The sequence below is a fragment of the Colossoma macropomum genome, unplaced genomic scaffold (assembly GCF_904425465.1).
Source record: "Colossoma macropomum unplaced genomic scaffold, Colossoma_macropomum, whole genome shotgun sequence".
Taxonomy (NCBI): Eukaryota; Metazoa; Chordata; class Actinopteri; order Characiformes; family Serrasalmidae; genus Colossoma; species Colossoma macropomum.
In genome coordinates, this window is record NW_023494784.1 from 14012248 (window position 1) to 14035759 (window position 23512).

The window sequence follows — 23512 nt, forward strand, 5'->3', positions numbered from 1 at the left end:
TTTGGCTGGCTAAAGTGTTGAAGGTTAAGGTCCCATGAAATCCCATGTTCTTCATCCACAGACCTGTTGGCCCGATATGCAGACTGCAGTGGGGTCCAACATGGGGTTTGTGATGTCTTTCAGGTGTGTTAGTACCCATTTTTCAAAGACTTTCATGACTACAGAAGTCAGGGTGATGAGTTTGTAGAAATGGTTGCTTTTGGGGGATAGGCATTATTGTGGAGCATTTGCGGCAGGAAGGTACTTCACACAGATCTAGTGATTTGTTGAAGATTTCCATAAATAAACTGGTGCAAGTTGGTCAGCACAAAACTTCAGACAAGAGGGTGAAACACTACTTGGGCCTGGTGCTTCCCTGACCTTCTGTCTCTGAACATCCTCTTCACCGATCTTTAGTGCTTGCTGGGTGGTAGTTGGAGCTATAGGGGGAAGTGCTGATAAGCTGGAGATGTTTGTGGTGCTTTGCTTTTGAAACCTGTAGTAATAATTGTTCAGTTCATCTTCTGGATGATTGCCCATTGTATGTGAGGGGATATGGCCTTTTGTAGCCGGTAATGTCTTACATGCTTTTCCAAATAGCTGATGGGTCACTGGATGACTACATACTGTTCTGAAAGATACTCTGAAAGCACTTCAAGACCATATTTTTATTTAACTGAGCAATGAAAATCACATTAATCTTTTCTATCCATTTTTTCAATCAGTTCACATGAACAAATTTGGTCCCACTTTATAGTAACACACAATAACAGTGCATCCAACACTGTAACTATTGGTGATGTCTTCACTGTTACAGAGGAGTCACAGAATTACTTATAGAGATACATCAACTTCATATAGAGATACATATATCAATTTCAGTTTTACCGATGTAATTGCACATGTGCATCTTAAAAGTTGCAACAGCCTATATTGTAATTAGTAGGGGTGTAACTGTGAACCATCATGGTACGGACGTTACAGTTCGGTACATGCAGTCGTGTGAAGCATATCTGGTAGCCTGTGTGTGAAGATTGATGAACATAACACGGAGCCAAATTTAACAAGCGTGAGTTCCACTTGGAAGCTGTAAACTGTTAGCAAGTTAGCAACATGCCATGCAAAGCTTAGCTCAAGCTGATTGACGTCTCACTTACGGTGTGTCTTTTAAAGGAGCATTGCTCAGTAGAGCCTGTCCATTGCTGCGTCTTTATCAGCAGCATTCTGTAGAGGAGCCCTCTAGCGCCAAACGATATGGCCTATTGAGGATTCATAATTGCAGCACTGTCATAACTCCTGACCCCCGATCAGCTGCAAGGCTGAGTTTAGGTAGATCAAACTATAACCTAGCTTTATACGTTTTTCACATTGTTGCAAACTGTTACTAAATACTGATGTCCAAACCACAGTGTGAACCGAACCGTGAATTCTGTGTACTGGTACACAAGATGAAAAGGGTAGTTGATAGTTAATTAGTAGTTAGTTAGTATTGTAGTTCATTTCTGTTTTTTCCAACAAGATTTTGTGATTGTAACAGAAAATTTGTAATTACCTACACTATGAGAAGACTTGCACTGCATCTGCCTAGGAAACATTTAGGTAGCTGTAGTAGTATGCTTGGCTTATGACATGGTGAGCTAACCAAAAAAGTTCTGGTTTTGAACCTTTCTTTAATAAAAAAAAAGTACTTACACAGCAACAACAGATGTTTATCTTTAAAAGATTCATCTTTGTGTGGGTACTGTGAAATTACTGCTTCATATTAATCTGTGATTTGATCAGGTTGTCATGTTACAACACAAACATTCTAGAGTGACTGTGTTAAAGGTACACTGTAAAATAAGTGGACAGTTCCTTCCTGTGAAGTTGTTATATAGTTACCATGGAATTACAGATTGGTAATCCAGACAATTCTTTTGTAGCAGTATAATACAACACATCTTTTCATTAATTACATAACATTTACTTTTATAGATAAATAGTGTAGTGTAAATAGTGTAAATACTGTCAGAGCAACAGCACCTTGTGCAAATATTGACCTGAATGTGAATTAGCTAATTGAGTTTGTCTAAGAGTGGATTAAAACAAAGCACAGGGAGAAGTGTGCAACACAGCACGGAATACCGCACCATTAAAGAAAAAAAAAGGTGTGACGTGAGACCATGAAATGAGACATCAACATGCTGCAATAATACAATGAAGATCACATGAGTGTTGTGCTCTTTCTACTTAGGTGAAGAGATTTAAAGGACAACTTGAACAGAAACAAAAGAGGAATGACACAGAGGATGACTCAAATCCAGAAGAAGAGGTGATGGAAAATGGCACTGACACTGATGTTACGGACCTACAAAGTAAGGCCTACACACAGATATTTGAATAGAATAAAGCATTTGTATACATTTGTTCTTTTTATAGCCAGTGCTGCAGTGAGTATCTTTTTTGTTTTTATACAGTCATAGAATCATTAAGTGACATTTTTAAACACATTCATATTTGGAGTTCATATACTCGAGTAATATATTATGCTTTTGCAGGAGATGCCAACAGGCAAATCAATGATCTCAAATTTAAGCTTGTCAAATCAGAGCAGGAGGTCACCGCTTTGGAACAAAATGTGAGTTTTTGGTGTTACATTTATGCTTGTATATCAGCATTGTCAAAGTAATTGATTTCCATGGGTTTCCAATAATGCCTATTATTTGGGGTGCTGAATTTGAATTGGCTTTAATCAGTCAAACCTCTTCAATGGCAGGTCACAAGACTGGAAGGTCAAGTGACTCGGTACAAAACAGCAGCAGAGAATGCAGAGAAAGTGGAGGATGAACTTAAAGCTGAGAAACGCAAGCTGCAAAGAGAGGTATGTTGGGTCCATTTCTACTTTTGTGGGAGATTTTGCTAATTGGCTTTTCTCGTGTTCAAGGAGAGTAGCACATAATTTTTATTTTTTCTTTGAAACCCCACTGTATCAGGCCACTACACCAGAAAAATTCTGGATCAGCTGTCAGACGTTTAAAAAAAAAAAATTAAACCTACAATGTCTCATATATAGCTGCAATGTATTGATGTTTGTTTTATTTATTTATTTTTAATTTTATTTCTTCTTGTAGGGAATAGCATAGTCATTTTAGTAAAAGTAACTTGCTTCAGTAAGTCAAAGTTTAGGAAAGTTTAAAGACAAACCAGTATATCTAAGCATGATTAAAATCTAGTAGTTTATAGACTGAATTAAGGTTGGTTTGGATACAAATGCTTTGTTTTGTCTTTTTAAAATGCCAGCTCCGGTCTGCCCTGGACAAGATTGAGGAGTTAGAGGCAAGTAACAGCCATCTGACCAAACGGCTGGAGAAGATGAAGGCAAACCGAGGCATAGCAGCATCTTCCTAGTCGTTGCTAACACCCCATCATAGCTCAACTTCTACTGTCTGTATTTCACTGTGCTCTGGATTGTGCTACCCTTAATATTTACAGCCTTGCTCTACATGATTAAGGTCAATAAAACAGCAGCATTAACAAACACAAGCACAGAGACTGCAGCATACATCGTGCCATTTTCTTATTTGTATTCATCTGCTTAATGAAATAGTTTTAAAAGTTGTTTAACCTTGGCAAACCCATTCAAGACTTTGTGAAAGACTTGTGAAAGCAAGATTGTGTCTCTCTAAACCTGTAGCCCTAAATATTACAAAATGTTCTTTTTTGTAACTACTTGAAGATAGTTTAATTGGTGGCATTTTAAGATAATGGTTAAAAATGTGGTTAAGGACATGGTTTTAGGTTGTTGTCTGGCATAGTGGAACCCTTCTTGATGACCTTGCTTAAAGGGGACTAGTCACACTATCAAATAATTGTTTTTCCAGCCCTCTAAATAAACATTCAGAATGTTTTTGCTGTATAGTTCCAGAGATATTTAACTGTTCCATTTTAGAACCTAAAAAGCATGATCATGGTCATGGAGTTCCTTTGCACAGGTTGAGCCTACTGGGGGTTAAGTGTGTGCTGTTAAAGGGTGTGCAGGAAGCAAAGTCAGTCTTCATCATGCCCTTGTATTTTCTTAGTTTTTTTTGTTTTTGTTTTTTTTCTTCTTCTCTAAAATGGCTATTTGGATGGGATTATTTTTGCATGCAGAGGTTAGGTAGTATAATTTTTCCACTGGATGTCTGGTAAAGAGATCTCAGCATAAATTATAAGCAAATCCATTCCATTGCCATTAGTTTTGAAATTTAGAGCTAACTATTTACTGTATTGCAGGGTTGCCCTACACCTGCTGACCCTACTCACTGCAGAACTACTGCAAACTAAACTGAATATGCTGAAACTGCATTGGTGCAGTTTTCGTTCTTTTTCTCCAGCTTGAAATTATTTTAAACTTTGGACACTTTCTCTGGCATGTCTCTTCTGTTTGCACCACCCCCCTACCCCACTATTTTTTCTCTCTTTCTCCATTTTGCAATCTGTGCCTTTAAATCTCGTATTCTGTGCATCCTGCCCACAGCGTGAGCGCGTTGTGCGAAACACAGTGAGCTGTATGAAGATAAATGGATTAAACACAGCTTCTTTTTTCTAATCAGCTTACTCAAGTTTCTCAAAGAATCATTTCAGCCCTAGAATCTTTACAGAAGCGGTAGCATGCAGTCCATAATGACATGGTAGATTTAGACATCCCTAAAATTGTGAGGGTTTGATTGCATTCAGCCACAAGAGCATTAGTGAGATCAGGTACTGATGTTGGATGATTAGTTCTGGATCACAAACGGCACTCCAACTCATCCCAAAGATACTTAGTGTTGCTCCATAACTCCAGAGAGCACACTTCCATTGCTCCACAGCCCAGTGCTGAGGGGCTTTATAACTCTCTTGCCAGGGCTTGGCTTTGGATTTGGTGACCTTTGGCTAATTTGTGTCTGCTCCACCGTGCCCCATTCTATAAGAAATGCTTTTCTTTAGAGATTATATAAGCTGTCCGTGTGACGTTTACCACCTGTGTTAGCTGAACACCTATGTTAGCTGATCTCATTAAATAAAAGGAGTGTCTGGATACTTTTGAACATATAGTGCATTTAAAAAATGTATCTTGTAAATTCTTTGGTTTTGAGACTGTGTACCATTGCCCACTTAATGCTGCTCTGTGCTTGATAAAAACATTTTAGGGTTTGCCGTAACATTGACAATTCATATACTGAATATCAAGTACAAGCTTGTCTAATGTTCTGTTTAAGGCCTACAGATTTCAAAAGAAGTCTGTTTTTTCAAGTGAAGGTCAAATTTTTGTTCATGGAGAAAAGCTTTATCTGCTGGGTAGGACCCGGTTTACAAGTCCATTGTAAAGGAGAATTGTAAACTTTGTGCAATAAAATGCCCACCAGTACTGAATTGTCAAAATTGATTTTTGTGTATGCCATATCTCTCTGCCATTTATCTTCACATACAAACCCAATTACAAAAAAATTTGGACAATAACAAAAAAGCCAATTAAAACAGAAAGCAGTGATTTGTAAATCCACTTTGGCTTGTATTTAAACAACACAATAGAATGACACAATATTTAATATTCTGTGCTCTTTAAGTTCACTGTTTTTTTTGTAAAAAAATTGTGCCCACAATATGTTCCAGAAATGGGATGGGGCAATTTAAGACTACAAAAGAAGTTTTTTTGTCAGAAAATAGTCCACTTATTGAAAGAACAACATTCCTCAATGACCGTTTTCAAAGATTTTAGGTATTTCATTCTCTATGGTGCATAACATTTTCAAGACATGCAGGGAATCCAGAGAGATCTCTGCATAAAAAGCAAAGTCAAAAAACACAACTATTACCTTAAGATTCCTCAGACGGTACTGCATTAAAAAACAGAATGCTTCTGTGATGGGTATCACCACATGGGCTTGGCAGTATTTTGACAAACCATTGTCCGTAAACACTGTTCGTCGCTGCATCCACAAATGCAAGTTAAGATTGTGCAATGCATAAGTCAACAAAGCCCAGAAACGCTGTTGACCTCTCTGGGCTCAGGCTCATCTGAACTGGTCTGATGCACAGTGGAAACACGTGTTGTCTGATGAGTCAACCTTTCAGATTGTTTATGGAAATAATAGATGTCATGTTCTCTGGGCCAAAGATGTAAATGACCATCCAGATTGTTTCCAGTGTAAAGTAAGCATTTAGGAATTAGAGTGTTTTTTTTGTTTGTTTTTTTTTTGCATAGTCTTTCTCCATTTTCACAGGCTGAAAAATAATTAGAGAGTTGACTGATAAGCAGTTTTATGGCCAGGTGTGACTTGTTCCCTCATTATTTCATGATAAATTAAGGAGAAAACGTTAGGGGTTGATTCCAAACATTGATTAATCAGTAGATTAGGTATTGATGACAAAAAGAAATATTGTTAGAAAAAGAGAAATATTGTTTAGAAGGTCAAACAGGATTATTCTGTGTGCTTCTGAGATGAACCCCTGAACAAGGGGTCTTGCTGAATAAGCATTATGTAAGCATAAGCATATAGAATGGAGGGTCTGTAAAAGGGAAAGCTGTCCCTTTAAGCTGTCCAGGAGCTGCCATACAAATGCTTTGAGCTATGCTTGAATCTTTCTGCCAACTCAGCATTTTAAGTCTTTTTATTCTGTTTGATTTTTTTCAATTTAAACTTAGAATAGTTACAAGTGTACATGTATAGCAGTTGACTTAATTCAACGTCTGGACCCTGGGTAGAAAGGATTGCTTCTGGGCCCGGCATTTTGGTGGCCCGTTCTTCAAGGATGAGAGAGCCGGTGTTCTCAGCACCAGCCGAAGGGGACAGTGACCGCAATACCGGTAAACAAACAGGCCACCCACAGTTGACAGACATAAAAAATATGTATAGGGAAAAGAAAATACATATTTTAAAAATATTGCGTTGTATAGAAAAATATTGCATTGTTCTCAGTGATTGGTATTATTGCACAGTGTAACAGGAAATGTAAACTTGACACTGGTGAATAGTCAAAGTGCTCATTGATGAGAACATTGAAAATACTGCACAGAAAATAGCTGCATTTTTTAAGATAGAAGACATGACTTACAATAAATGTGTTCAGATGGTCTGTGTGTATGTTCAGGACTTCAAAAGTCCTGATAGGCCAGAATGCTGTGTATGGTTAGAGGGAGTTGAGTAGTATGATGGCCTGTGGGAAGAAGCTCTTGCTGAGTCTGGCAGTCTTGCACTACATGCTGCAGTAGCGTTTGTCAGAGAACAGAAGGCTGAACAGTCCACGAGTGTCCGTAATGAGCACGTGAGGTGCTTTTCACTGAATCCACAGCGTTACCATGGATTGAAAGTGGAGTATGTAGCATGTGCTACCTCCTGAAGTCGACAATAATTTTAACAACAGAGGGCTCACCACACAGCCCCTGGGAACTCCAGTGTTCACAATGATTGTTTTGGAGATGTTTATTCCATCTTGTACTGTCTGGGGTCTGTCTGTGAGGATGTCCAGTAACCAAATGGATGTCCAGTATCCAAATGGGTCAGACTCAGGTGAGGTGTTACTGATATGGCATCATCAATGGAGCGGTTAGGGCGGTATGCAAATTGGAGTGGGTCGAGCGTTGTCGGGAGTCTAAATGTCAACTCAAATCAAATCATGTTTATTGTCACATTACATTTACACAGGTGGGAAGGTGAGTGAAAACTTGTAGTACTTAAAAATACAAATTATATATAAGAAAAGCAACAAAAAACAATATATATACACTGATTAGGAATAACATTATGACCACTTCCTTGTTTCTATGCTCATTGTCCATTTTATCAGCTCCACTTACTCTATAGGTGCACTTTGTAGTTCTACAATTACAAACTGTAGTCCATCTGTTTCTCTGCATACTTTGTTAGCCCCCTTTTACCCTTTTCTTCAGTGGTCAGGACCCCCATGGACCCTCACAGAGCAAGTACTGTTTGGGTGTTAGTGTTACTGCAGTGCTGAGAATGATCCACCACCCGAAAAGGACCTGCTCTGTGAGGGTCATAGCGTTATTGCACCAGTTGTTGTTGATGTAAGCACATACACCTCCTTCCCGAGATTTACCACCGAGTGTGGCTGCTGTCCGCATGGAATGTTGTCAGCCCATCCACGCTAATGGTGCTCTCAGGAACATTGGAATTAAGCCATGTCTCGGTAAAGATAAGAGCACAACAGTCTCTCACCTTGTGTTGGGTGGGTATCACAGTATATTATGAAATAATTTCTTTTCTTACAATTATGTGTGTGTAGAAATCAAAGTATTATCAATTTAAACTACTCAGGAAACTATAAATCCATCAATTTTTTTTCTTGGGTACATGTAACTGAGTATATGGAACTTCTTAGTACACACTTATGCAATTTAATGCCCTGTGGAAGAAAAACCCTAAAACACTAAACATATTGGTAATAATAATTGGAATTGCATACCTCGCTCTTGAGTTCTTTGCCAGGTGCAAGACGTGCAGAGTCCATGTCAAATATTTTAGATGGCTCAATTTTGGCCGTCAAGACACAACAACTTCTGCCAGAATTGAATTAATATCTGTAACTGTAACTGTTAAGATGCAACTTACTCTTCTCAAGATCACAGTGATGTGTGACAACAGATGCTGGACACTCAACTGTTGGAAAAGAAGGTAGTAGTCTTTCAATTACTGGGATAGAAGGTGCGGTGCTTCTCATTGCTGGAACAAGAGCTGTCAGAATCTCAGTTGCAGGGACAGGAGGAGCTGTGCTCTACACTGCTGCAACAGGAGGTGTAAAGTAATGTGCTCCTCACTGCTGGGACAGGAGGTGCTGTGCTTATTATCGCTAGGACAGGAGATGTAAGAATCTCAACTGCTTGAACAGGAGGTGTCAGAATCTCAACTGCTGGAACAGGAGGTGCCAAATGTTGGGACAAGAGGTGTGACAAAGGTTGTGCTCTTGACAGCTGAGACAGGAGATGTCAGAATCTAAACTGGTGGGACAGATAAAGGACACTCAACTGCTGAATCATAGGATGCAAACCTTTTGAGCTTATGAGGAATGCATTTTTCCACCTCCACGAATGGCATCACGTGATCCAGATTAATTTTTGCAAATTTCACACTGTTATCATCAATTAAATATGCACTTTTGCCTTGTAAAGTAGTAATAGGAAAGGGACCCAGAAAATCCATTCAGCTTTCCTCCTTTCCTCTGCTGACTTCTGATGTTTCTCCTGAGAACCTTTTCTGCCCTGGCAGCTTCTTTTCTTGCTCTCACTTTATGCCTTGCAGCTTACATATTTCTCCTGCATCTGTATGGCAGGCTTGAGAATTTGTGTCTGGAGCACATCTTCCATTGTTTCACTGATATTGAAAAAAAGTTCAATTTCATATAGAATTTCAGAGAAGACACAAAGTGATGTGAATCCCATAAAATGTACTGTAGCTGTAGAAAAATAATTTAAACAAGATATCAACTACAGTGCTAATAATGACCAACCACCTAAATAACACCTGAGTCAGTCTCCATTAAGAGTGGGAATTCAGGTGGATACATTTTTAGAATATCTATTTCTTTCATCCCAAAACTAAACAACCTTAATATGTCCATTAACATCTCCTATTATAACATGGAAAATGGAGAGCTCAATTCCAAACATATTTTGACAAATTATAATGTAAAATGCAATGTTTTAGTCAGTTTGTCACTGGTGTTACCCCTTAATGAGGCATTCTTTTTTCTGATAATTGTATTTATTTTTCCATTTAAATTATTGTGACTGTGTTTACTGCAGAAATTCAATTTGAATAATCGTGTTACCAAAACTCTTTTATACGCATGCACTAAAAATACAAAAATACAGAGGCATTTTATATATTTTACCATGCCTCCATAAACTTTTATAAAAAAAAAGTTGTACAATAAATGCTGAAATTGAAGTACTGAGATTAAAAAAAAACTGTGCAAAATGTATTATTCTAACATTTCAAGTCAGATAATACAGACAATATTTCAGCAAAAAGAACACCTCCATCCATCATCTAAACCGCTTATCCCTCTGGGTCACGGTGGGGTGCTGGAGCCTATCTCAGCTGTCATTGGGCGGAAGGCAGGATACACCCTGGACAGGTCGCCAGTCCATCGCAGGGCAGACAGACAGACATACACACACTCACACCTAGGGGCAATTTAGCACGTCCAATTGGCCTGACTGCATGTTTTTGGACTGTGGGAGGAAACCGGAGTACCCAGAGGAAACCCACGCAGACACAGGGAGAACATGCAAACTCCACACAGAAACGACTCTGGTCACCTGGCCGGGAATCGAACCCAGGCCCTTCTTGCTGTGAGGCGACAGCGCTACCCACTGCACCACCGTGCCACAAAAAGAACACCTTATCATAACAAATCGATAACACCAGTGACAATTTAATGTGACTATTTAATGTTTTAGGAGCTGTTCATGCAGAGTCCAAGTTGTTCCAAGAGTTCAGAAACTTTTTTATGGAACTGTATATTCAGAAAACAAAGAAAAAGCCCAATGCGTGCTTTGTGTCTTGTTATTTTGGTGATTATAAACATTTTGTGTGCCTAAGCCCAAATGTCCAGTATACTGGACACTGGATATTATATGTTTCTGAGTAAAAAAAAAAAATCTAATCATTCATGACATTAACATTAGTCACTGGTGTCACAACATGAATATGATGTAACACCAGTGACATTCTGAATTTTGTAAATTGGCTGCCCTATTAGCAGCCAGGTGACCTTGTATAACTGTTTAAAATCAGTGATATAAATGATATATGGCATTGTGTTGACAAAATTACCCAGTCAAATATAATGAACAAATATAGTCGCCTACTCATGCATTGAGTTGCTTCCTTTCTGACGAGCCTTGACCCAAGGAAGCAGGTTAATAGATTTGAAATTGCTATATTATAATGTAACATGAGCCCTGATAACACCAGTGGCCAAAATCTAGGAGGAGGAGGTCCTAGTCTGTAATATGAAAAAAGTCCTCTATCTGTAATATGAAAATATAGCAAAAATGTAATGTACATAACATTCATGGGTGTGCGTGGCACACTGTTGAATACAGGCCTTCTCATTATCTATTAATATGCATCCTTTCACACATTTCTTCAGGAGAGCCATAGACTGAGCTCATGAGCTCACGATTAACAGAGCAAATCCATGCTTAAAGATATCATTTAAATACAATATCAATGACATAAAAACGCTATTTTTAGTACAATGTTTGAAATTGCTAAAAAGTCGGTGACACCTTCTGCAGAATGGAGGGAAGAAGAAAATTTCCATCCTGGCTATTTTCTCGTCTAATTGGTTGTAATTGTGTGTCGCGTAGAACTGCTCAGTTTGATTGTGATGGGCTGTGGAGTCCATGGGCGGGGCGGTGGCTGCGCTGGGAAGCAATGCCTCTTAGTCGATGCTGAGGGTCAAAAACACATTTGTACCAGAGCCAGTTTATAAGGAGACTGGCCTCTTCCTATTTCCCATGTTAACTTAAAAACACGACTGCAAAACAGCAAAGGGGCCAGCGAGCGAGTCCCCAATGAATGGGGGTTAATGGAGCTAAATGGCTAAAAATGAAAAGTTCAACTAGTATATAATCACTTGCCCAGAACTTTCCTTTAATTTTAGAAGGTGCAATAATGTATTTCATGAAATAAAAAACAAAGAAAACTTACCTGTATGTTTTTCTTTTTTCTTTAGCAAACGGGTTTTGGGCAGCAGGACGCTAGCATTACTGCTAGTGAGTGCTGATTGACTGATGAGCAGAACACCTCAATGGCTGTTCGCGCTCACTGACGTCATGAACGTATACTTACCTAGACACCGCGTTGTTCTCTATCTGAGGCGATACGTCTGCGCTTCAGACAAGTTGGTGCAGTCAAGATGCACTTGTGAACAAATGCACTTGTATTGAGAGATGATGAGTTCTCACAACTTCCTTAATACTCAACCAATTTTTATCAAATTTGTTTTGTTATAATCCTCAGACATTGATTAATCTAGGTTGCATGGACTGCTCTCAGTAGCATTTATTTTTTTAACAACTGTGATCATGCTAATTGGCCATCTGGACAAGCAGGAAATTATTTAGTCTGCGCCTGACGTTAGTTTAGCATAGCTCCGGCAGAAACATATCTCACAATCAGCAAATCCATCAATGTGTGAATCTCTTCTAATCTTAATACACATAAAAATAAAATAATCCCCCCCAAAACACAGTAAGAAGTACAAAGCTGAAGTTGGCTTTCAATTCACCAACTTCTTGTTCGAATTCTCCCGTTCCACCTTAAATGGTGCAGCAGTCACTTTTTGGGTCTGAAGCTGCAACAGAAAAATTCGAACATGAAGCTGGCTGAAGCACCATTTAAGGCGGAACGGGAAAATCTGAACAAGAAGCTGGGTGGTGCACCATTTAAGGTGAAACAAGAAAATTCGAAGAATGTATCTATGGTATACTTTATAACTCGTGTTCGAAAATATAACCGCGGTGTTAAAATGTGTTATGCTGTTCTCTGTTCAGGAAATGAATGTATTTTTACATTAAAAATGCTTAAGCATTTATAAACTATGTTTTTGCTCAAATGTTCCATCTTAACCCATTCATTTTGGACTCGCTCGGGAGCGCCCTCTAGTGTTTGAGAAACCCGGAAGACACTACATAGTGGTAATTGTTCTCTCTACAAGTTCTCAGTTTGTGCCCAATTCACACGGTTTGAATCTCTCTGGTAACAGCGACGCCTCTGATTGGTGGCGTTCTCTTTGGGATGTGTGGGTAATGTATTTCTTTACGAGAAAAGAGGGAATAGAGCTCGATTTTTCGGAAAAAAAAGTTTAAATCAGACTGATTCATGTTTTTAACTGGAACATATGTCGTCATCTCATAATCTCGAAGCTCATGGTAAGTCAGTGTTGGCTGGATAAAATATTAAGGGTAAAAATTCTTATGACCATTATGAATAAAAAATTTACTTCTGGAACTAGACTGAATTAACGTACACAGACCAATTGGTCTAAAGCTGCTTAAGAAATGGTGTCATGATTGGTGCAATGACAAATCTCTGATTGGCTGGAATTTTAACATAAATTCAAACATTGTATGTCGAGCAGATGTGAAACCTGAGAGAGGTTTAGTTGGGAGCAAAAATAATTAGTGCACTCGTGCGAGTTTTGAATGGAACCTGTTTTGCACGTACGAATTCTTAAGGCACTGTTGTGCGGGTTCTTAAGTTTTGAACAAAACCAGATCTAATAGTTTTGTCGACCAAATCCAAAGGCGTTTACCTGCACGCTTCCTGCTGACAAGTGCATTTAAGCTCATTAGCAGTGTGCTCAGAGCACCATATTGTCTTTTCAGAGTCTAATATTCCTTTTTTAAACATCATAATCCTCTCCCAAACATTTTGACACAAAATTCCGTCCATACAAAACAGCAATATATTTCCATTAAACAGTATTATAAATTACTTGGCATTTCGTAGCCAGCCCATGAGAGGGCAGCGTGGCCAAGCAAGCAGCGTTGTATTTTGCCATAAAGAAGAAAAGCACCTGCGCACCATCAAAATGTATCCAAATTCTTTTCTAGAACATTATTGCACCCCCAAACTCGCGTAGTCGCTAGTTTCGCGCACCCATTAGGTGGTCCTGTAACTAGTTGCGTCACCAAAGTGCCGAATGAACAGCGGAGATTGGGGGTAAATGATGAGAGCTCATCCTCATTCACACTCTTTTTCAGAAGGTGGCGGTAATGCACTAAACGTTATTTTTGAAGAAGAAGAAGAAGAAGAAGAACAAGAAGACGACGACGACATAACTAGTGTCTTCAGAAGCTCTGTTGTGATTTTGATGAGCTGCGCCCGTAGACCTTATCTTAATTTAATACTTCATAGAATAATTATGTGGACGACATAAGTCATTTGCTCAGAAGTGTAATCGTTAACGTTAGCTGTCAATGTCCCCTAAGCCATCGGAATCTGACTGTAGGTATCTTTACACATCACAAGATAAAGCATAACCCAACTATGCTAGGCTTAGCTATCTATCTATGGTTTGGACGCCAGTAGGTTATAATTCAGTGTTGGCCATTTATGTTACAGTTGGGCACGAATTAATGGAAAACATAACGTTGAGATACGTTACCGATTTTGCATTTTTTATACATAGTACGCTACGTCGTAATTTAGAGGTTAAAATGTGATAGCTACCATCGTTACGCATTTTTTATTTCTGTTAGCTACCTGCATCATAATTTGTGAGTTTAGGTTACCTCAGACTATGACCACGGTAACGTTAGTTTTATTTTCGATATTCGTCTTTTCGGCGCTAATAACATTTGATCGGACTACGGTAGTCAGTAAAGACTTACATATTCATGACAGTACGACCACAGAGAGTGATGCACACCTGTTCTTTTGCAGTTTGGGTGATATTTAACGTACCGCTATTTTGTGTTAATACCATAGAACTGAGACAAGTTTTTTCAGTCGGAAGGAAAATCATGCACTTCTAGACCACACCTACATCCATGCACACGCATCTGTTTTCCTCCAAAGCGTTTCAGTGCATTTAAATACATATTTTAATTGTTCGTGCTAACAATAGACACCGCCAGACAATAGAACGTCAATAGCTCCATAAACACTGTGTCCATGCACATCTGATTAATTGTGTGATTTGCTCTAAATTATGGTTAGAAATATACACCACTTTAATTTAGAAAAAGGACTTTGAATTAACCTGTAACTAAAATGTACTTGCCAATACTTGTCCTAACAGTACTGAGCATACCTTACCTGTAAAAACTGATATTACCTGTATACTGATATAGCTAGTTAGCTTGATGACAGAGGTTCGGTAATCGACAGACATTAGCAGTCTTGAAGGTTCAGTAGATCCTTAACCATCTAAAATATTAGTTTAAAAAATGAGAGTGTAGAAAAGAAAACGTCTTATTTAAGTGGAATAAATTGCAAATCAAAAGTTTTTTTTAAATCCATCAAACACTGAGTCAGATGTAAGTTTTAAATCTTGTACATTTTTTTTTCATTTTGAATTTCGATAACATTTTAGACATTTAACATTTAAATCAGCAGTGTTTGGTGCAGATAAGTTTCAGTAATGACACACAAACTTGAATTTTACTTGAGGATATAATGTAGCTAAAATACTGCTTAGATTCAAAATGCAGCATTCACTGCAATTAATGCAGCTGAAATGCTTTTGAAGGTTAAAATACAAATATTAATATAAAGTAATTATTGCAGTACATTCAAAACTCAAAAATTGTGTATGATTGCTGTAACTTACCTGCACCATACACAATTGTTTGTAGTGTTGGGTGTAATACAGCTGAAATGCTACTGAAATTCAAAGTTGATAAAAGTTAAATCAATATATCCAAAATTTAAAAGCTGTGCATCATTGCTGACATCTTGCTGCACCATACACAGCTGTTTTTAATGTTGTATATAATTTAGCAGAATATTATTGAAATTCAAAATACTGAAAAAATTATAAAAAGTAATTACAGCAATAGATCAAAAATCCAAAGGCTGTGCATCATTGCTGACACCTCACTGCACTATACTCATCTGTTTTTAATGTTGTAAATAATGCAGCTGGAATATTATTGAAATTTATCCAAAATCGAAAAGGTGTGTATGACTGCTGACACTTCACTGCACTGTACACAATTCTTTGTAGTGCTGTATGTAATGTTACTGGAATATAATTGAAATTCAAAATATATAAAAAATTATTTAAATGAGATATTGCATTAGATCCAAAATCCAAAAAATGTGTATGATTGGTGATACCTTGCTGCACCATACACAGTTATTTTTGGTGTTGTATGTAATGTGGCTGAAATATTATTGAAGTTCAAAATAAATAAAAATTTATATAAAGCAGTTATATATAGTTATATATAAAAAATTATTTAAATGAAATATTGTATTACATCCAAAATCCAAAACTTGTGTATGATTGCTGACATCTTGCTGAACCATATACAATGGTTTTAGTGATGTATATGATGTGGTTGAAATTCTATTGAAATTAAAAATACATAAACATTAATATAAAATATAAAGCTATTTCAGCTAAATTATATACAACATTAAAAACAGTTGTGTATGGTGCAGTTTTGGATTTTGGATATGTTGCTGTGACTACTTTTTATTCATTTTTATGTATTTTGAATTTCAGTAATATTCCAGCTGCATTATTTACAACATTAAAAACAGCTGTGTATGGTGCAGTGAGGTGTCAGCAATGATGCACAGCTTTTGGATTTTTGATATGTTGCTGTGACTACTTTTTATTCATTTTTATATATTTTGAATTTTAATAATATTTCAGCTGTATTACACCCGACACTACAAACAATTGTGTATGGTGCATTTAGGTTTCAGCAATCATACACAACTTTTGAATTTTGAATGTAATGCAATAATTACTTTATATTAATATTTGTATTTTAACCTTCAAAAGCATTTCAGCTGCATTAATTGCAGTGAATGCTGCACTTGGAATCTAAGCAGTATTTTAAATGTTCAGTGTCTAAAATGTCGAAATTGAAAATGGAAAAAAATAACTTAAGTCTTACTCACTGGGTTTTTGATGGATTTAAAAAAGTTTTGAGTTGCAATTTGATCCACTTAAATGAGACGTTTTCTTTTCTACGCTCTCATTTTTTAAACTAATATTTTAGATGGTTAAGGATCTGTTGAACCTTCAAGACTGCTAATCGATTACTGAACCTCTGTCATCAAGCTAACTAGCTATTTCAGTATACAGGTAATATCAGTTTTTACAGGTAAGGTATGCTCAGTACTGTTAGGACAAGTATTGGCAAGTATACTTTAGTTACAGGTTAATTCAAAGTCCTTTTTCTAAATTAAAGTGGTGTGTGTTTCTAACCATAATTTAGAGCAAATCACACAATTAATCAGATGTGCATGGACACAGTGTTTATAGAGCTATTGACGTTCTATTGTCTGGCGGTGTCTATTGTTAGCATGAACAATTAAAATATGTATTTAAATGCACTGAAACGCTTTGGAGGAAAACAAATGCGTGTGCATGGATGTAGGTGTGGCCTAGAAGTGCATGATTTTCCTTCCGACTGAAAAATCTCAGTTCTATGGTATTAACACAAAATAGTGGTACGTTAAATGTCACCCAAACTGCAAAAGAACAGGTGTGCATCACTCTCTGTGGTCGTACTGTCATGAAAGTCTTCGCTGACTACCGTAGTCCGATCAAATGTTATTAGCGCCAAAAAGACGAATTTCGAAAATAAAACTAACGTTACCGTGGTCAGAGTATGTTACTGGCTGTGAAATTTGCCTGACCATGCCAGGTAGGCTTTGGGAATTTATGAACTTTATTGATTTCCAGGTAACGGGTACACCACCTAGCACCCATTTACTGGATCTGAACATGGGCCAAAGAAGGAAAGGATGTGACCAGGTCCCTGCCCACTTCAAGCCTAACACTCATCCTTCTACAGCACGCACTCCTGACACACACTCTTCCAGCACACATAGAGGTTCTGGCCATGAGGACTGTGTGAAGCACAGTATCTGTATGGTGTCTGATTTTTTCTACCCCAACATGGGTGGGGTTGAGAGTCATATCTACCAGCTCTCACAGTGTCTTATAGAGAAGGGCCACAAGGTTGTCATAGCAACACATGCATATGGTGACCGCCGTGGAGTTCGCTACCTCACCAATGGTTTGAAGGTGTATTACCTCCCACTACAGGTCTGTGTCTCTGGTATCAGAGAAATTAAAGGAGCGTTAGTATATATGAATAAATTTCATGCAAGTTTGTATATTTTTGGAGAGACATGACAGAGAAGTTCCTTTGAATGAAAAATAACATCTGAAAGTGCATGTATTAGCAAGGTTACTGACTGGTCCTTATTCTTGTAGGTGATGTATAACCAGTCCACAGCCACTACCTGCTTCCACAGCCTGCCTCTGCTCAGGTGTGTGTTTGTGCGTGAACGTGTGACTGTGGTGCACGCCCACAGCTCCTTCTCAGCCATGGCTCACGATGCCCTGTTCCATGCCAAGACAATGGGCCTCAACACTGTCTTCACTGACCACTCGCTTTTTGGATTCGCTGATCTCAGCTCTGTTCTGACCAATAAGCTGCTGACTGTGTCTTTGTGTGACACCAACCACATTGTGTGTGTATCGTATACCAGTAAGGAGAACACTGTGCTGAGAGCTGCACTCAACCCTGACATTGTCTCTGTCATCCCTAATGCGGTTGACCCCTCCGACTTCACCCCTGATCCAGGTTTCCGTGATGACAGCAAGATTACAATTGTTGTAGTTAGCCGACTGGTCTACAGGAAAGGTAGGAAGAAATATGGTGCCTCTCTACCTATGACACAAATAGTCTCATAATGTGGTCAACATTTAGTGATTGGTTGGTGGATTGGGGATTTCTAGGAATTGATCTGCTGGGGGGAATCATCCCAGAGCTGTGTGCCAATCATCCTGATCTCTGCTTTCTAATTGGTGGAGAAGGTCCTAAGAGAATTGTTCTGGAGGAAGTTAGAGAGAAGTATCAGCTTCATGACAGGTAAGAAAATAGGTATGTCTGAGTTTGTCTGTGTGTGTATGTTATAGTGACGATGTTCTGGATAATAGGACTCTTAGAGAAAAACTTTTTGTAGATGTATGTAATGTGATTATGTTAATAGGGTGCGTCTTTTGGGTGCTCTGGATCATAAGGATGTAAGAGACATTCTTGTGCGAGGTCATATCTTCCTGAATACTTCACTGACCGAAGCCTTTTGCATGGCCATAGTGGAGGGTGCCAGCTGTGGCCTGCAGGTCTGTTTTTGCTTATATGTGTGAGTTTGTATAGCAATTTTACAGTTATACCTAAATACTCATGGAAAAATACATCAGACTATTTGCCAATATTTGTTTGACTGTAAGACTATTTAGACTGTACACACCCTTTGCTTGTCTGCTGCATAGACCTGTAGTCTTGTGTATGTGTTTCTGTTTGTGTCTGTGTGTTTGTAGGTGGTGAGCACTCGTGTTGGAGGTATACCTGAGGTTCTTCCTGATGAGTTGGTGACTCTGTGTGAGCCCACAGTTAGCTCCCTCTGTGCTGGCCTGGAGACTGTCATCGCCAGGCAGCGCTCGGGCAACGTACTGTCTCCAGCAGCCATCCACCACCAGGTCCGAACGCTCTACACTTGGAGAAACGTTGCTGAACGTACAGAGAAGGTGTGTGTGTGTGCTTGATTAAAAATAATTTATTTGTATTTTGTCATGAGAAGGCATATTTGAAGAGATTGCGTGCATAAACTATATAATGTCTGGAGTTTGTCATATCAGTAATTGTTATTTTACTCAGTGCTAACTTACACAATAACCTGTATTGATATGTTATAAACAAGACACCAAAAAGGTTTTTTACAACATTTTAAGTTGTTTGGGATGAGCAAGATGATATTAAATGATAAAAAGTAAATATGCAAATATTTTTTATGTCTATTCAATCAAAAACACTACGATAACCAGATATTTAAAGTTTCAACTAATCTACTTTATTGTTATTTGTATATATATTTATTCTAAATTTGATGCAAACATCATGTTCAAAAAAAGTTGGGATAGGCTCAAGTGCACCACTGTGTTATATCACCTTTACTTTTAACAACAACATTCAGTAATTGTTTGGGAACTAAGGATACCAGTTGCTGTAGTTGTGAAAGTGGAATTTTTCCCCATTCTTGAGCTGCTCAGCAGTCCAGGTTATCCCTTGCCATATATTGCGCTTCACAATGGGTCATGTTTCCAGTGGGAACTGGGTTTGGACTGCAGGCAACCCAGTCTAGCACCGGCTCTCTCTTATTTATAAGATCACACTGTGATCTGTGAAACAAGCAGGAGCATCCCGGAGAAAGACGTTGTCTAGATGGCAGCAAATGTTACTCCAAAATGCATCTGTACCCTTCAGCTTCACAAATGTGCAAGTTACCCATGCCACAGGCACTAACAATCCCCTATACCATGACAGACTTCATCATCACTTTTATTTATGTAGCGACTTTCCTGTGCTCAAAGATGCTTACAATCAGACACTTTACAAAAGTAACAAATTACATATACAAATACAAATTCCCCCGACCATGGTATACAGTCAGTAGCCTTGTACCTGCAGTGTAGCGTCAAACAGACAACTGGTCTAGGCAGCCTCATAGCTGCTATACACTGCTATGCGCTGTCACTCAGACGGCCAATCCAGGCTGTTGTAGCTGCGTCACTCGATCGGCTGGCCCAGGCAGCCATCTAGCCCTGATACGTCGTTTAAGCAGCTGGTCCAGGCTGCATCATAGTTGTGATGTAATGTCTTTCAGTTGCTGTTTCAGTTGCGATGGTCCTTTTCCTTTTTTGGCCTGGAGAGCATGACAATGTTATTTGCAAAACAGTTGCCTCCCCTTTGCTTCAGTCAGTCTCAGATGTGCTTTAGCCCAGAAAAGTTGGTGGCATTGATTGTTGATACATGGTCTTTTTCCTGACAAGGATTTTCTGAAGTATTGCTGAGCCCATGTTATTATATGCATTACAGGAGCATGTCGGTTTTTAATGCAGTGACATCTGAGGCAGAAAGGTCATGGGCATTCAATATTGGTCTTGCCCTTTATGGACTACCGATGGTGAAATCCCTAAATTCCTTGCAATCATGTGTAGAGAAAAATTGTTCTTTAAACTATTGGACTATTCATTCACAGCTTTTCACAAAGTGGTGACTGAGCCTTTAATGAATGTTCCTTTTTTTACCCAATTATGATAGCCTCACATGTTACCTGTGGATAAAACCCATGTTTTTGATCATTCCACAATTTCCTAGTATTATATTGCCCCTGTCCCAACATTTTTTGGATGTGTTGTACAGACATCAAATTTGGAATTAACCTATGTTTACAAATACATATAGTGTTGCATTTTACCTACTGTCCCAACTTTTTTGGCTTGTCATGATCATGAAATTTCAGCTGAAAATTAATTGCCATGCAAATAATAGCAATTAACAATTTAATTGTCTTTTATGTTCCTTACATGCAACTATTAAAATAAAGGCCTATCATAGCCACATTTGTTGACTAGCTACAGTGGACTGCTTGACTGCTTTTTCTGCTTTGTTTTACTTACATGTATTTATCCCTACCCAACTGGCAGACACACCCAATTCAAATTATATTTGTTGCAAGGTAAACATCATTGTAGTAGCTAACAACTGGAAAATAATTGAGATTATATAATAATTTAACAAACTATTAACTAATTTTTTTCAATTTATCTGCCTCAGGTTCCGATCACCATTTTTCAGATGCGAGTAATTACTGATATTAATTGTATTATAGCTTTCTCGGTTACTTAGGAATCATTTCAGTCACAGCTCTGTTCAAGATTCTGGGCACATCTGAAATTATATTTATTTCCACCTTTCTACAAGTTAATTGAAACTTATGAAGTTGTACAGTACTAGCATCATATGAGAATCATTTTCTTTATATATCTGCAAAAAAAATGAAGATTGGTTTTATATTATAGAAAAACACTAGTTACAAACGTTTGAACAGTAGTGTATTACAGTATGTTAGAGTCCAGTATAAACTGCTGCCATTTTATTAGACAATAAATGTGTTTGTGTGTGTGTGTTGTAGGTGTATGATCAGGCATGCAGGCAGCCTGTCTTGCCATTGCCCGCTCGACTGCGGAGGCTGCGCTCCCACTGCGGTGCTGTCGCAGGTTCCATCTTCTCCTTCATTGCCGTCATCAACTTCCTCTTCCTGCTGTTCCTGCAGTGGCTTCACCCTGATCACCTCATTGACGTTGCAATGGACACATCTGGCCCACACAGCTGTTGGAGGAGATTAAGGAAGGAAAAGCCTAAAGACTCAAATTCTGCTGTCATCTGATGCTGGTATACATAACAAGACACTGTTGAATTCTGGACAGCTGGCAGTCCTGTATTCAAAAAATTGTTGAGATTAAACTTTTTCCTTAGTTAGGAAGTCTTTTGAAATTCTAGAGAGTGTAGTGAACATTTCTGTTTACATTCCAATGAAAGGTATCTGAAGACATTAGAAGGATCTTCCCTGTTCCTCAGTATGTCTAAGGATCTGACGTTTTTTTTTTTTTTTTGTCTAACCTCTGCTGGAGGAGATGCACAGTGTTCACCTACAGGAATATCCAGTTTTCCTGTTGTAGCACTGGCTGTTGTTTTTCCAGGCAGTAATGAAAGGGCCCCATGCACTAATCTCTTTTCATATCAGTGTACTGTTTACCTTAAAGTCATTGCCTTTTCTTTTGTTCACCAGCTTAAGTACATTTAACTCATCAGCATAGTTTCTCTACTCAAAAAACATATCCTTCATCTTGAGCTCATGCTATTAATTTTGACTTCAGCAACATGACTCCAATCTTAGCCTTACTTACTTCAACCCTCTGTTGAAATGGTAATATGTATCCAGCAGAACTAAAGGGGAATACTTGTTTTTTTTTGTTTTGTTTTTTTTTTCCAAAATTTGCAATTTTCCATCATTGAGATGTATACAGAGTCATTCTGAGTGTTTAGATGTGAATTTCTTTATAATGGAGGTGGTCGAAACCAGGGGTTACAATATCTACAACACAAATATAGCCATTTCATTAACTGTCCAAAATCACCAGAGATCCTATACATCTGAGTTTTTACATGTAATGTTGATATAAAATAGTGGTAAATCTGGGTCTGTTTTGCCTTACATCACCCTGCATGTACCTCTCCAGCATGAATGACTTTTAAAAATGTTTTAGACCAAAACCCAATCTATAAAGTATTGTAAAATAATGGCATGTAATAGCTTTCTGTGAGGGAGTGTTTAGAGGCACTAACTCTTCAGACATCTGGTTCTTCACAAAGTTTCTCTCGAATTGTGTTTTTTAAGCCTGAGTTTTAGTCTGAAGTCACTGTTGGGTGTTTTATTACTGAACAACTCGGGTTTAATATGTTTTTTATAATTAGTTTATTTCAGATAGCCTCTTCTTATGACTTCATGTTTGCCTTGGCCATAGTGCTCTTTTGTAATTACAAAATGTATGATGATAATATAAATGTTTTTATACTACTTTGATAAAAGAAGCATGTGCTCTGTGTTGCTTATGTAAATTTAAATTATACCGAGCTGACAGATTATCTCTATTAAAATGTGCAAAAATTGGCATGATTTGATGTGGTTTCAGTTTACTCTATTTTTTTCTTTTTCATTTTGCATATTTAATTATTTTCACTTAATTTCTCACAGTTAAGAGTTTTCCAGTAGAATTTTTGTGGTTCAAAAATAATAGAAAAGTAAGGATTTGTTTGTGTGAAAGACAATAGCACAGTCTCAGTTTCAGAGCTGCTATGCTGATACCCAAACAGCACTGATAATGCAGACACTCCTCTCAAGGCTGAATACAGGAGCATCGTTAACACACTGTTCTCACCTTGTCTGACTGTTTTCAC

The 23512-nt window shown here is 38.1% G+C and overlaps 2 protein-coding genes across 4 annotated transcripts in view; both read left to right on the plus strand.

Moving 5' to 3' along the window:
• lrrfip1a (leucine rich repeat (in FLII) interacting protein 1a) overlaps window positions 1-4621 on the plus strand; it is an 82640-nt gene extending 78019 nt beyond the window's left edge. For both annotated transcript variants that reach the window (XM_036568170.1, XM_036568097.1), the window contains 4 exons: window positions 2213-2333; window positions 2517-2596; window positions 2735-2839; window positions 3259-4621. In XM_036568170.1, coding sequence (XP_036424063.1) covers window positions 2213-2333; window positions 2517-2596; window positions 2735-2839; window positions 3259-3366 — 414 coding nt within the window. In that variant the 3' untranslated portion in view covers window positions 3367-4621. The remainder of the gene's footprint in view (window positions 1-2212; window positions 2334-2516; window positions 2597-2734; window positions 2840-3258) is intronic.
• Window positions 4622-13682: 9061 nt separating this feature from the next.
• piga (phosphatidylinositol glycan anchor biosynthesis, class A) lies at window positions 13683-23231 on the plus strand. Of its 2 annotated transcripts, XM_036568458.1 has the most exons (7): window positions 13683-13961; window positions 17383-17748; window positions 17920-18352; window positions 18448-18580; window positions 18702-18834; window positions 19033-19239; window positions 21687-23231. In XM_036568458.1, the coding sequence occupies exons 2-7, from the start codon at window positions 17425-17427 to the stop codon at window positions 21939-21941; spliced, it is 1485 nt and encodes a 494-aa protein (XP_036424351.1). In that variant the 5' UTR covers window positions 13683-13961; window positions 17383-17424; the 3' UTR covers window positions 21942-23231. The 2 variants fall into 2 exon arrangements, with proteins under 2 accessions (XP_036424351.1, XP_036424258.1); XM_036568365.1 differs by lacking the exon at window positions 13683-13961 and having other exon boundaries at window positions 17272-17748.
• Window positions 23232-23512: the final 281 nt, after the last annotated feature.